We start from the raw sequence: 13,492 nt of genomic DNA, 5'->3' as shown, positions 1-13,492 counted from the left end.
TCCTAGCACAAGGATTAGGACAGTATATCTAGTGGGGATACATCTATTTCTTGCTCCTCTTATTTCCATGAGGAGTGAGCAGGAAGAAGTTTTCTGACTGGTGAAATCCAAAGTAGTCATGCATCCTCTATACTCTAAGTTTAGGAAGCAGGCCTGCCCCAGGAAGCAGTGTTTTCTGTTTTTTTCATGCTGTGGGTTTAATACAAGTAGGCTTTCCAACTCTGCTTGTAACTCTGGGGTGAAGTACTAGTAGGCCTGTTGTCCCTGAAGCTCTAAAGCCACCATTCCAGCTTTCACCAGGAACAAAGCTGATATTTGCTCTCCAGTCAGTGTGACTCCTATAGCCATTGATGGATTTTGAATTTGCACTGGGAATCTGGGCATTATTTTGAAGCCTCCTAAATCCTCAACAGTAGGTACTCAGCAAACCTGGGTCAAAGAATATAAATTCAGAGGACAATGTAAAGACTAGACTAATTTGAGAAGAGGGAACATGTTGAAGTAGATGAAGAGAGGGTTAGGGTATACCAGGTAATGGGGGGTTCACAAGGAAAGAAGAAGTTTGGATCTGATGTAGGGTAAGAGTGCTTGCTGTAGGTTTTTAGTAAAGGAAAAACATGAGAAAGAGAATTTAAGCCAAGTAATGAGAAACTATGGCAATGTGTTGCAATGGAACTAGAAGAGTGGGTTGTTGGGGAGCAGCTGGAGCCAGAGGGCAACCAGAAGTGGTTTCTAGAATTTCTCAATGAGGGAAGATGAAGGTCTGGCCTAGGAAAGTGGGCATGTGGAAATAGGGAGTGGAGGGATGCATATGCGATCTCAATGGGAAAATTGCCAGGCTATGGTGACAACCAAGCTCTGGAATAAGGAGATATGTTTAGAAGGCAACCACTGAAGGAGGTAGATGAGCAGGCTCCAGAGCTGGTGGGAAGAGGGATTCAGCCTTGGGCAAGTTAAATCTGAGATGCCAAGTAGATTAGTTCTCCGCACTAGCCACGGGGACTCATGGCAGGAAAAGAAGCAGATTTAAGCGAGTGGGGAGCACCTTCAAAGAGGTAAGACACCTTTGAAGGCTGCTAGGAAGAAATTGGTGGATATCCAAGGCATGAGCAGGACAGTTATCTGTAATGACAGAAGGACAGGGACACAGGTGAGGCATGGGCTGGGAAGAGGAAGCAGACACGGCTCTTGGACCTGAGGGAAGGGCAGGAAAAGACTCTCAGCAGATGCTGGACTCAGGATCTTTTCAGCAAAGCAGGGGACTGCACCCTCACCCTGCGATTGAACCCAGACCAGCCTTCCCTGCGCCGGCTGGTCTTTGGCCTCTGTACTCACTTCCTGATGCTCTGGCTACAGCGGCACCCTAGTCCCTGGGCTGAGGGGGCTCCTTTGTACCCCAATCCTCTCCCTTTCAGCAGTAGGGAGGCTCAGACTGCCTAGGCTGCAGGGCATCTTCTCCTCGGGGTCCAGTCCGGGCCTAGACCGGGGCCCCCAACGGTACCGCCCACCTGGCCACCTCTGCAGCTCACGCCGCTGGCTGCGGCCGGGACTGCTGCAGGCCAGCCGCCCCTCCCGGGGGAGGGGTTTTGGCTCTCCTCGCCCCCCCTCCACCCCCCACCCTTTTCCCCTCTCGGCCTTTGTTGCAGCGTCCCTCGGGACAGCTCCCACTGCCTTCGCTTCAGCGTCCTGGGGGTCGGAGGGATGCCTGGCGAAGGGCCGTGCGGTGAGAAGGGTTTAGGCTGAGCCCGGACGCACGAGGGCTCCCCGCAGCCGGGGACGAGGGAAGGGAGGGGAGCTGGAGCCGCGGGGCCCGCTGCAGCAGAAGTGGGAGGAGAATGGGAGGAGCTGGGGGGCAGGCAGTCGGGGAAGGAGGGGTCTTAAGGGGCGGCGAGCCCAGGTCGAATTTCCTCGGAGGCTGCTGATCCGCGAAGCTCCCACCTTCGCTTTGAGCTCGTTGCAGCCGTTCTGTCCCGCGCCCTCCGGAGCCCCGGACCGGACCATGGTGAGCACGGAGTGCGGTGGCTCGACCCCTCCGGGCGGCCTGGGGTGCCCGGGCGGAGGGGACGAGCCTGCGGGACCTGAAGAAGTTTCCCGGGTCGGCGCGGGGCCCGGCGCCTTCAGTCTCGCTCTCTTCTCTCTTCCTCAGATGTGGAAACACTGGCTTGCGCTCGCGTTCGTGGCCGTCGCCTGGGTCCACGCCGAGGTAGGTGAGGGGTCCAGGAGGTCGGAACGCGGGCCTCAGGCCAAGGGGCTCTGCGCGCCTGGCGGCCGGCGTGAGTCCTAGGATGCTCGCGGGGTGGGGCTGGGAGTTTCCACACTTGCGGTGGAGTGGGGTGGGGCGAGGCTCCGGGGGCGCTCGGAGCAGAAATGCTACTCGCCAAACTTCAGTCTCAAAATCAGGATAAGTTTGGGCCATAAGCGAGAGCCCCACCGCGCCTAATATGGAGGGAGGGTGGGGTGGGGGAGAGAGAGCACGACTGGGCGGACTGGGACCGACGCGGCGACAGCAGCAGTCGAGTTCAAAAAGGCGCCCTGAGTTCTTCCCTTCACTTTAGAGGAAATTAAGAATAGTTCAGGACTTCTCCTTTCCAAGTCTGTCTTCCCCGGGGGGTGGGGGTTGGGGAATCAAAAGATTCCTCTTTCGGGGCAAAATAAATTTCCCTTTCTTCTTTATAAAGTGAGATTATGATTCCCTGAAAATTTATTTTTTTTCTTTTCAAAATGCCCTGGGATTTTGTTGTTGTTGTTGTTGTTATCTAGGCCATGTAAGGGCATTTAAAAAATCTAAATTATTCTTTAAACTCACATTGCGCAAGTGTGAGAGATCCATGGCTCTGCCCTTTGGGGGCTCTGCGTTTCCAGTTAAGGCATTTCAGCTTTCTTTTTTTTTTTTTCCTGGTAATGTTTTCTTTTCAACTCCAGTGACCTTCCTGAGACACTACAAACAAACCAACAACGCTTCGCTCACAAGCCCCTCCATTAACTCAAAGGTTTATGGACAGAAAATAAACAATTCTAAATTCCCTGGGCTCTAGTCTCCAGAAAAGTGAGGTCAGAAACTAAACATTTGATAATTATGGCAGGAAATGTGGAAGGAATTAAAAAGCATGAGGGAGAAGAAATGGAATGCACATTACAAAAGAAATAGCTCCCTGGTGGGTGGTTTATACTCCCTTTTAGTTTTTTTTCTTCATATTACAGTTTAACCCCACCCTTAGCATCACAGCCTGACTCTACTGCAGAATTCATAAATGCGTACAAAATCTTCACGATTTAAAAAAAAATACACATTACACTGAAGTCTCACTTAATTCACTACATTATTGGTTGATGTAGAAATACAAGCTGTTTTTACTCCCAATGAAACAAGAGTAGCTAATAATTATTAGATATCTACTATGAGTTGTAATAAAATTCCATTTTCATGGTATAGAAAGTGATTCAGGGAAGTTTACCTAATGCATCAGATGCCCTTGACTATTAATGCTAGCAATAGGATTTGAACCCAAGCTCCAGACCCACTTCCAAACATGAAGTCTTAGCATTTACCAAGTATTTTGTATACCAGACATTGGCTGTGTGTATTACTGCATCATTTCTTTTAGTTCCCCAAACCCTGTAAGATAGGTTTTGTTATTCCCATTTTACAGAGGAGGGAACATATTTAAGGAGACTTGCCCAGGGTCATATAACTGAGTAATAAAGAAGAAGGATCTGAACCCAGTTCCCTCTGCCTCTGGAGCCCACCTTCAACTCCTGGCCTGCTTCTCTTCCATTTCATTTTCCAGAGTTTAAATTTGAGGAATTATCCCTCTTCACTGGTAGATTTAGTCCTGATTAAAAAACACTCCTCCATCCCTTGCTGTAGCCCTCAAAGGACAGCCATAGTTCCGTGATGGATGAGGTGAATCCTGGGTTAGTTTTCCAGCAGGCTTAAGAATTGCCAGCTAGTGTGTGAAATGGCTCTGTGAACTGGAATGCAAATATGAGATGTGAGGAAGCTCTGAGTTCAGTCACCACAAGGCTGTGAGGCCCAAGGTCTGGGATCTATTCTAGGCAGCCTGTACTGTACACCCGCCTCCCCACCCCTCTGCAATGCAGAGAAAAGCTTAGCCCTGGTAGGAAGTTCCCCCAGCAGCAATTTCCTGCTGGAAGTAGAAGAACATCCAGTATTCTCAGAATTCCTGGGCAAAATCTACAGGGAAAGAAGCAAAATGAGAAGTGCTGAGGCATGGAAATCGAAGGAGTTGGTACAGAAAGTTACAGTGAAGAATGAGGGGTTACATTTCATGACTCCAGTTTTTTAAGGATCATTACCTTTTAATCGAGTCAACCTTTGGTGCATGGCCCTAAAAGCTATATATGGCAAATTTTTAATCCATGTGTTCATAATGTACCTTTAATTATTAATGAAAAGGTAAATTAACCCTCTCCATAGAAGACTTTTACCTCAAATATATTTTAAGAATTATGTCTTGTAGTTAATGTGCTTACAGTAGAATTTTTTTCCCTTTAAGGACATTCAGCAAACACACTCAAGTATGGGATTTATAGACTTATTGGCAAGAATCCATTTTGGTAAACTTTAGATTAGTTAAAATTGTGCAAATATTGTTCAACTTTTTAAAAATGAAATTTAGAAAATAAAGTGAGGTTTCTCATTGCTTTTTGCACCAGGATTTAATACAAAGATTTAATTCAGCCTTTGAAAAAATAATATATTTATCTACAAATAATGTTTCTATTTGAAGAAGCCAAAGTTGTTGGAGTAATCCTTCAAAATTGGAGGTGTTCCAAGCTTGGGAAAAGGTGACTGTCATCGTTGTTAATATCTGGCTATGTAAATTCCATTTGGTTAGATTTGAGAAACTATTAACAGAGCACTTTAAGGAAAGAGTTACATTCTTCCCAGTGTTTTCCATTGTCTTTTTAAAATTATTTATTTATTTATTTTAGTTGTAGTTGGACACAATACCTTTATTCCGTTTATTATTTATTTTTATGTAGTACTGAGGACTGAACCCAGGGCCCCGTGCGTGCTAGGCAGGCGCTCTACCACTGAGCCACCATCCCAGCCCCTTCCATTGTCTTTTACTTGGCATTTCCAAGTTGCTTTTTGATTGCTTCCTTTCTTACCTACTCTATCACCAGCATATTCCTTCAGCCAGCTGCCATCTGAATTCTGCCCCATTCACATGAGCAAACACCAATGTACTCTATAGAGTCCCTGCAAAAAAGACAGTGTTGAGTATGGCACATATCTCTAGATGTATATAATATTGCCATCTGGCCAGGGCAGGACATGGGGTGGAGGCCATGGCAGAGTGAGGGCTTCTATTAGCAACTACACAAAGCCTGTTCATTTTCTCTCTTCTATTCCCTTCCACTGGGTGTGACTACAGTTCCTTGAGAAGTGTTGGAGATGCAGGCATGGTAGGGAGAATCCGGATATTGGTTTGCCTGCTCCATGAGTTGATGATCTCTGTCACTCTAGCATGGCAAGTTGAAGGAGACTCTGTGGCCCAACAGGACCATAAGGAGGACAGCCTTGGCAAGTGCCCAGGTGTTCCCCCACTTGCTGTTAGAGGTGGCCTCTGCTAGCATTGATTCCCAACATTTCAGGTCTAGAAATTCTTTATTGTGAACCATGCATCAAGAGAATAGATTTACAAATCAGATTGCTAATTCCAGTGAGAGATCCACATTTGACCTGGGAACTGTGAGTATATTACCTAAGAGAACAGTAAGGAGATGCAATAACAATTCTACAGACAGATTAACTTCACTTAGTTCTTGACTGACCCCATTACAATACCATTAGGGTACTGTCCCTCAGAAGCCTCACTTAACTTTCATTTATACCCTATTTGCATATAGCTAACCACTAGGGTTTTTTGTTGGTTGATGTGGGAGCTCCTCTACATTCTTAGGTAGTCTCAGGTAGACCTAGAGTGTAACCTCCATCTACTGACTGCTACTTCTTGAAGCTTCAGCCAGTGTATTTGCTACTAAAATGATCTCTTCTTTACCTTTGGCAAATAAAGTTGTTGTAATGCTGAAGACCATCATTGGAAATTGGAATGTTAAAAACAGAACAGGTATACAACTAAAAAGCAAAAACAGAAGGGAAGTGCCCAGCAAATCAAGGCCCTGGCCATTGAGAATGTCTTTAAAAGGTGGACATATTGCCAGGCATGGTGGTGCAGGTCTGTAATCCCAGTGACTCAAGAGCTGAGGCAGGATTGCAAGTTTGAGGCTAGCCTCAGCAATTTAGTGAAACCCTAGCTCAAATTTTTTAAAAAGGCTGGGGATATAGCTCAATGGTAAAGCACCCCTGGGTTAAATCCCCAGTACCTCCACCCTCCAAAAGTGGACGTGTTACAATTCCTGTAAACATTTCTGGATCTGGTAACAGAAAGCAGGCTCCAGTTCCCAGTCTCCCAGGAGCAAGTTGGGGAAGAATTGTAAGGGGGAGAAATTAGAGGGTATGGGCTGCGGTGGACATAATGACTCCAGAGGAAATGTCCCAAAGAAGTCTGTTAGGCAGAACAACACATGCTTGCAAAAGAACAAAAAGTAAAGGACGAATAACAGTGGTCACATATGAGAATGGTTTCTTTTTCTTAATTGTCTTCAAATAACTGGACATCCAACAGAGCATTCCTAGCAGACATAGTGACACACTCCTGTACTCCCAGCTACTTAGGAGACTGAGGGGGGAGGATCATTTGAGCGATACCAACCTGGACAACACAATTAGCTTCTGTCTCAAACTAATACCAGATATTATAAGACTTTAAAAAATGAAATTAATATAGCTCATTTTGTAAGCCAGATGATTATTATCCTTGGAGGTCAAATGAATACTTTTTCCCAGTGTACGTGTTTCTGACCCTGGCTTTGGCAACTGTGCCTTCTCCAAGAGTGAGCCATGAACAGCACCGATCGTCCCTTCACTTTGCCCATCAGTTAGCGTTTCCTGCCACAGGCTGAGCATGCTATGCACACATGGTCTCTACCTGCATGTTGCTTACAGTCTAGCAGTGGGCCAGGTTCTTTAAATGGTGGCAGCTACTGTGTCTATTACAAGGATATGGTGAATAAATATCCTTGTAATTCTTGTTGTTACATTAATGTAGAACTTCCCTTGATATTGGAAATTCTTTTACAGTTGTAAAACGGACACAAATCTTTAGGGTGTAGTTGGATGAACTTCTACATCTGCATATACCCAGGTGGTAGCCATCACCCAATCAAGACAGAGGTAGCATTATCTTTATCAGCCCAGACTCTTAATGTCTCAACACTTAGTCACACTTGGCAAGTTTTTAATCCATGCTTTAGCAATAGTGATCCTTTAATAATTGATGAAAAGGTAACTTAACCCTTTCTATGTGACTTGCAATTTGCATTTTATTTTAAGCATTTAACTTGTAGTTAACCGTGCTTATAGTAGAAAATTGTTTTCTTTGTTAAGTACCAGGACAGACAGCAAATAGTTAAATGCAGTCTTCATTGATATGAATTTGATTTAGTAAACCTTAGGTCAGCTCTGGGGGAGCTTACTTGACTGATTTGTGAATGGATATGCTAGGGCTACTATAATCTACACTTAGAAACTAAGTTAAGGAAAGAAAGTCAAATCTTTCTATTTGACCGGTTTGCCCTGGTCATTATTACATTTAAGGAGACTGTACATAAGATATTAGTGATGTGATGTATGACAGCAAAAAACTTAGTACTGACTAAATATCCACTGGGAGAGGGTGAAATAAACCATGGCATAGCCATGCGTGCCACTAAAAGTTGTGTTTACAAAATAGTATCTGTAGGGTTGGGATTATTCTTTGCTCTCATCTTTTCTATGTTCTCTTTTTATGGGTATACTTTATTTTCATGTTTTATCAGAAAATAACAACTTTTTATTTATTTATTTATTTATTTTTTAATTTAGAGACAGGGTCTCAGTGAGTCGCTTAAGGCCTCAGTAGGTTGCTGAGGCTGGCTTTGAACTTGTGATCCTCCTGCCTCAACTTCCTGAGCTGTTGGTATTATAGGCTCCATTGTCTTTTTGAGTCCCCCTAGTAATTTCAAGCTTCCTGAATTCTGGAGCAGGATGCTAGCTAATCTGGATTGTTCAGAATTAAGGATGATGTGGCCCACTGTAGGACCACCTTCCAGAGGCCACAGAGAATTAAAGGAGGTTTTGGGGGGAAAGTAGCCTTGTTACAGAGTTCTGTACCTGCTGCAGAAGGAATCCCAAAGAGTTTTTCTTTTTTCATTAGGAGAACCAGCCAATGGTGAGTTTCAGCCCCCAGCACGGTGGTTAATGTGGGATTTGGAGAAAGGTAGCCTAGGTTCATATGCCTCCTCTGACAGGTACTGAAATCTTAGTCAAATTGCTATGCTCTCCATGGCTCAAAATTTCTTGTCTGTAAAATATATTTAATAATATGCCAAGCATCTATGCTAATGGCGCAGTCTCTGGAACACAGAAGTACTCAAATCACCACTACCATATAGTGCTTTCTCTATGCCAGGTGCTCTCTGTGCATTTTATATATGTAACTCATTTAATTTTCATGATAAATCGTAAGACATATACCACATTCCCATTTTACAGATGAGGAAACTGAGGTACAGATGAGATCATTCAGTTGGGGACAGCAAATTACCTCTATGCATTTTAACCCAGGCCATGTGGTTCTGGAATCTATGCACTGAGCCACTATGAGACAACTTTTTATTTAAATAAAAGATTAGAGGGATAAATTCCTCTTAAAAAGAAAGGGATTCACAGAAATTCCCGTATTGTCAAGACACTGAATGAAATATCCAAAGAATAAAACTTCTAAGGATCGTTTTAGGAGAAGGGAGGGAGTGAGGTTTCATAATTAGCCACTATTGGTTCTAGAAGGGGGACCTTCTAGAGAAATGGATCAAGTCCATCAACAGAAGTATTCAATGAACTTATTGGATACTGTAGAAAATAAAAATAAATATCTCCGAATTCTATGACATGGCATAAACATAACATACACATCAACATTACCTCTCCCTTATCCATGACAGACGGTTCTAATCAATCATGAAGTTCTTTCCTACTGAACCTGGAACAGGTTTGAAAATCATACTCAGTAATGTTCGAGGTAGTTATAAGCAATCAGAGTCTGTCTGTGAAATAAAAGTTTTTTTGCCATTCCTGCTGGAAAAAAATCAGTCCATTGGACAAACATTGACAAATATTTAGCCAAAATTAGGATAATTAGAAGGCAGAATTCAGGTCTGTGTGAAACTGACAAAGACAACATGGGGTAATAGGTGACAGAAAGCAGATTGGAAATGGATGAAAATCCCAGGAAAACTCTGCTTGCCAGTTTCTGGTCCAAGCTTCTGAGTTCTTTAGATGAATCTGAACACTTTGAATTAAGCCAAAACTTCTAATATTGGCCATCAACAAAAATAGGATAATGATAATTTTCTTGGCCGTTCCAGTGAAGGTTTGAACAGTCGCTGTTGCTAAGGCTTTGTAAGAGCTGCTGCTGTCATAGATAACAGCTCTGCATTAGCAGAGTCTGGCATTAACTTGCTAATAGGATGCTTTTGGGGTAGTTGAAATACAAAATATATCCCATAAATTTGCATTTTTTTGCTGTGGTTGAAGGATTTTCATGTAATTTCTTAATAGACTTTCTATATCCTCATTTGGAAGCCATCACCATTAAGCTATTCCCAGGATTACGACTAAATTTATGACCCCTAATGTGTCCCCTGAATAATCCCAGACACTATTTGTGACCAGTCAAGCTGTTGCCAGACAAGTCATAAGATACATGGAAGAAGCTGTGGTCTGTTTCAGGCCCAGATGTGTGTGTGTGTTTTCATGGGTTATTGGCTTGAGTTGATGTAGGGAGAGAGTCTGTCTTTCTCTACTCCTTGTTTTTTTCCAGATTTAAATCCTGTGTCTAAAGCAATATCTGTCTTTTCCCCAGTCTTTTATTCTACCCACAACAGTCGTTATTAAGTATAATTTGTTAATCTCCTACAGAAGCATCTGATGTTATGCAAGTCGCTTTGCACATATCCTACCACTGGAATATTGTGGGATTAAAGGGCAATAACTTATGGTCCCTGTACTGCAGGAGCTGCCACCACTATAGCTACTGTACAGCTCAAATGGTTCCAGCCATTAAGGAACCAAATCTATGGCTTTGGTAGAAATTACTACTCCATTTTCCTCCTCTTTCTACTGGTTCAGGAAATCCTGAAATGCAGCGGTGGGATGGGTGATCCCTGACTTCTCAAAATTTCTGAGGCTCCACTTGGGCAGCTGGGGCCATTTTCAACCTCCACTTTGTTCACCCCATCAGTATATCCAGTAGGTGGCAGCTTTTTGCATGGGACTTTACCTGAAATTTTATCTGTCCCTAGGCTCTGATGTTTTTCCCTTGCTTCCCATTTTCATGACACTCAAACCTTCCTCTGAGTTCCTACCTTCATTATCTCGTTCTCACTTCTGGATGTCTCAAAAAAAAAAATTTTTTTTTTCTGTGCCAGTGTTTGAACCCAAGGTTTTGCACATGCTAGGCAAGTGCTCTACCACTGAGCTAAACCCCAGCCCCAAGTCTTTTATATGAACTTTGTTACTGAAAATTTCTGTTATTAACTGCAATTAATTGTAAAGAATGAAAAAGTTCTTGACTTAGAAGTCCTGCTCTTACCCTTTCTGATGTCACCATTTTAAAATTACCTGATGTCTCTCAGACTTGTCCGGACGTGAGACCTTGTGCAAAGTGACTTATCTTCCATGAGCTCACATTCCTCATCTATAAAATGGGAATGGTGCTGTTCTCTGCCTGTCTCTTCAGTTAGGTAATGGAAAGGGCTCCTTGACTGATGGTACATAAATCAACACCAAAAACAAAGTCCTGCTAGAGAGACAAAGTGCCTGTTGCCATTCCCTACTAGGCATCAAGGAAGAGTATTTTTTGGCTCTATAATGTCAACAAGAAAATTCTCACTTTACACAGAAATATCCATGAGTCATTACCTCTTATTGTACAGAGTATGCACTGGCTCAGGTTATTACTCCACTTACCTACTTATCCTTGAGAAGATGTAACATGTGATGGTTCAGCACTCAGACCTTGAAGCTAGAGAATCCTTGGGTTTAAATCCTAGTGCTGCCCTCACTGTCCATGCAGTATTGGGGAAGTTACTTAAAATCTCTGGCCTGTTTCACAGTCTATAAAATGGGATTAATACAAAGTATCTACCCCACAGATTAGTCATGAGAATCAAATAGCTGCTACATATAAAGCAGTTAAAAGTGAGTTTGGCCCATAGCCTGTTAGCTACTCCCATTCTGTAGCATCTCTACTAATAAGAACTCCAAAAGCCATTGGATGTGGGTGTATGAGAGAGCGAGCCATAGTATAAGGAATTCTCCTGCCTCTTTGATTTGCTCTCTCCAGGAGTTTAAGTATCTGTCTCCTTCTTTGTTAATCAAAGTTTTCAACTCTGCAGATATAATTATGTCAAAGTTATCACAAATGGCATATTTGTTGCTCAATTTAAGTTTTCATACGTTTTCCACATCTGGGACAATGGGACAAAATGGGTTAAAAAGAAAACTGGGCCATCAGGCATGGTGGCACATACGTGAAATCCCAGCAGCTCACGAATTTGAGGCAGGAGAATCACAAGTTCAAAGCCAGCCTGGGTAATTTAGTAAGCCCCTGTCTCAAAATAAGATTTAAAAATACTGATCTTGTTGTTCATGGTAGAGTGCTTGCCTAGTATGGTTCAGGCCCTGGATGTGATCCCCAGCACCACAAAAATAAATAAATAAAAAATAAATAGAAAATGGGGTATTTATTTCAGGGGACATTTTGATGTTCAATATTCATATAAGAAATGTTGCTTCTACTGAGACAGTCTTTTACTGAAACTTCTATGTAGTGTTTCCTCTGTAAGACCACAACTCTGTCCTTCCTCTAAGGAGAGGATTTCACCTCCATTGAGCATCTCCTATAGGCCATGGGACAAGACCCAGCATAGGTTCTCCCTGAGGCAGTAAATGAAGGGAAGGAACCAGAATGAGAAGAGGGAGAAAGGCGAAAGGAGAGGCATAAAACTCCTCTGGGATTTTTCCACATAGAGTTCTCTCTCCTGGGTTTCTCCTTATGTGTGGAGGTGACCACCAGATGTTGTAGATGGCCGTTTTCATATAGTCTTGCTGTAATCCCCACAGCATGGCCTGTTAGCTGGTGATAAGTCTTAAATTTTGGTTTTGGAAAATATGATCACACAAAGAAACAGGACCCCTTGTTTTAACTGTCTCAAAATAAATACCAGCTACTCTTAAAGACAGAGTGGAAAGTATTCCGGAGCAGGCTGGGATTTGTTCCTTTAAGAATCAAGACTGTACCTTCTAGTGCTTTGCATACAAACCTGGAATCCTAATGGAAAGGCCCTGCCAGGGTGCAGCCAGTCCTGTCTCCAGCCTCTGGTGCCCACACCTCTCATCCCCAGGCCCTGGGTGATTCTCTTTGTTCTCCTCTTCATCTTTCTCCTTTTCCTTGGCTGCCCTTTTCTTTCTCATCTTCCTCTTCCTGCCTTTATAGAGAGGTCATCCTGAAGTGTCTGGGCTGCATTAGGAGCTGCCAAAATACCTATGAACCACCATGTTCACATTTATATAGAGACAGAATTGCACAAAGCCTTGATACTCTAGTTTGCATTAATCATCTGGGACAAAGTATATTTTCTCAAGATCTGCTCAGAAGAGCAAAGTGGAAGGTCTCACAGATCTGTTCTCTATCACTGAATTTATGCCAGTGACTAAGTCCTGAGCCTGTCCCCAAGGAGCTTTCAATTCAGTGGGATGCCAGATAGGGACACAGGCTCAGAGTGGTCTAAGTGAACAGTGTGAGAGCACAGAGCTGAGCACAGAAAGTCCTCCCAGAGGAATTGGCTATCAAACTGAGCTCTGAAAAATGACTAGTACTTAGCCAGACAGCAGGTAGAGAGAAAAAGCCATATCTTATTTCCTTCTTACATCCCATTAAGTAGTTATTGCAATCTTAATTTTATCCATGAGGAAATAAATCGTGGCTCAGAGAATTCAATTAGTTACCCCAAATCAACTGCCTAGTAAGTGGCCTACTTAAAATTCCAAGATAAAAGCTCAGTGATTTAGGGCCACTGTACCTTATTTCTGAAAGTGACTTTGAAAATAAACCAAAAACTCTTGCTAGTAACATGGACTCTGGCCTTCAAGTTACATCAGTTGTTAAATGGCTTGAGTGCCGTGATTGAGAGTCAGGCCTGGTCATTCTGGCCACATGGATGTTGGTTCTCTCCATTTGGACTCACCTTTAGCTACTTCTCTGATGTATACTGGAGAGTAGTTGTTATGTCAGAGCATTTGCAGCTAATGGTCAGTGACTCAGAGGATGTTTTAAGGCAGTTTCTTTGTTCTTCAGATGTA

General features: G+C 43.2%; 1 protein-coding gene across 1 annotated transcript in view; it reads left to right on the top strand.

Moving 5' to 3' along the window:
- Positions 1 to 1,753: 1,753 nt before the first annotated feature.
- The window catches only part of Fstl1 (follistatin like 1), a 55,286-nt gene continuing 43,547 nt past the window's right edge, over positions 1,754 to 13,492 (top strand). Inside the window, exons 1-2 of the mRNA XM_046457978.1 lie at positions 1,754 to 2,002; positions 2,147 to 2,203. Of these exons, the coding sequence (XP_046313934.1) occupies positions 2,000 to 2,002; positions 2,147 to 2,203 (60 nt within the window). The 5' untranslated portion in view covers positions 1,754 to 1,999. The remainder of the gene's footprint in view (positions 2,003 to 2,146; positions 2,204 to 13,492) is intronic.

This window comes from Marmota monax, unplaced genomic scaffold (assembly GCF_021218885.2).
Source record: "Marmota monax isolate L192 unplaced genomic scaffold, Marmota_monax_Labrador192_F-V1.1 WCK01_AAM20220418_F8-fsc00052, whole genome shotgun sequence".
Lineage (NCBI taxonomy): Eukaryota > Metazoa > Chordata > Mammalia > Rodentia > Sciuridae > Marmota > Marmota monax.
This window is presented reverse-complemented; position numbering and strand designations above follow the sequence as displayed.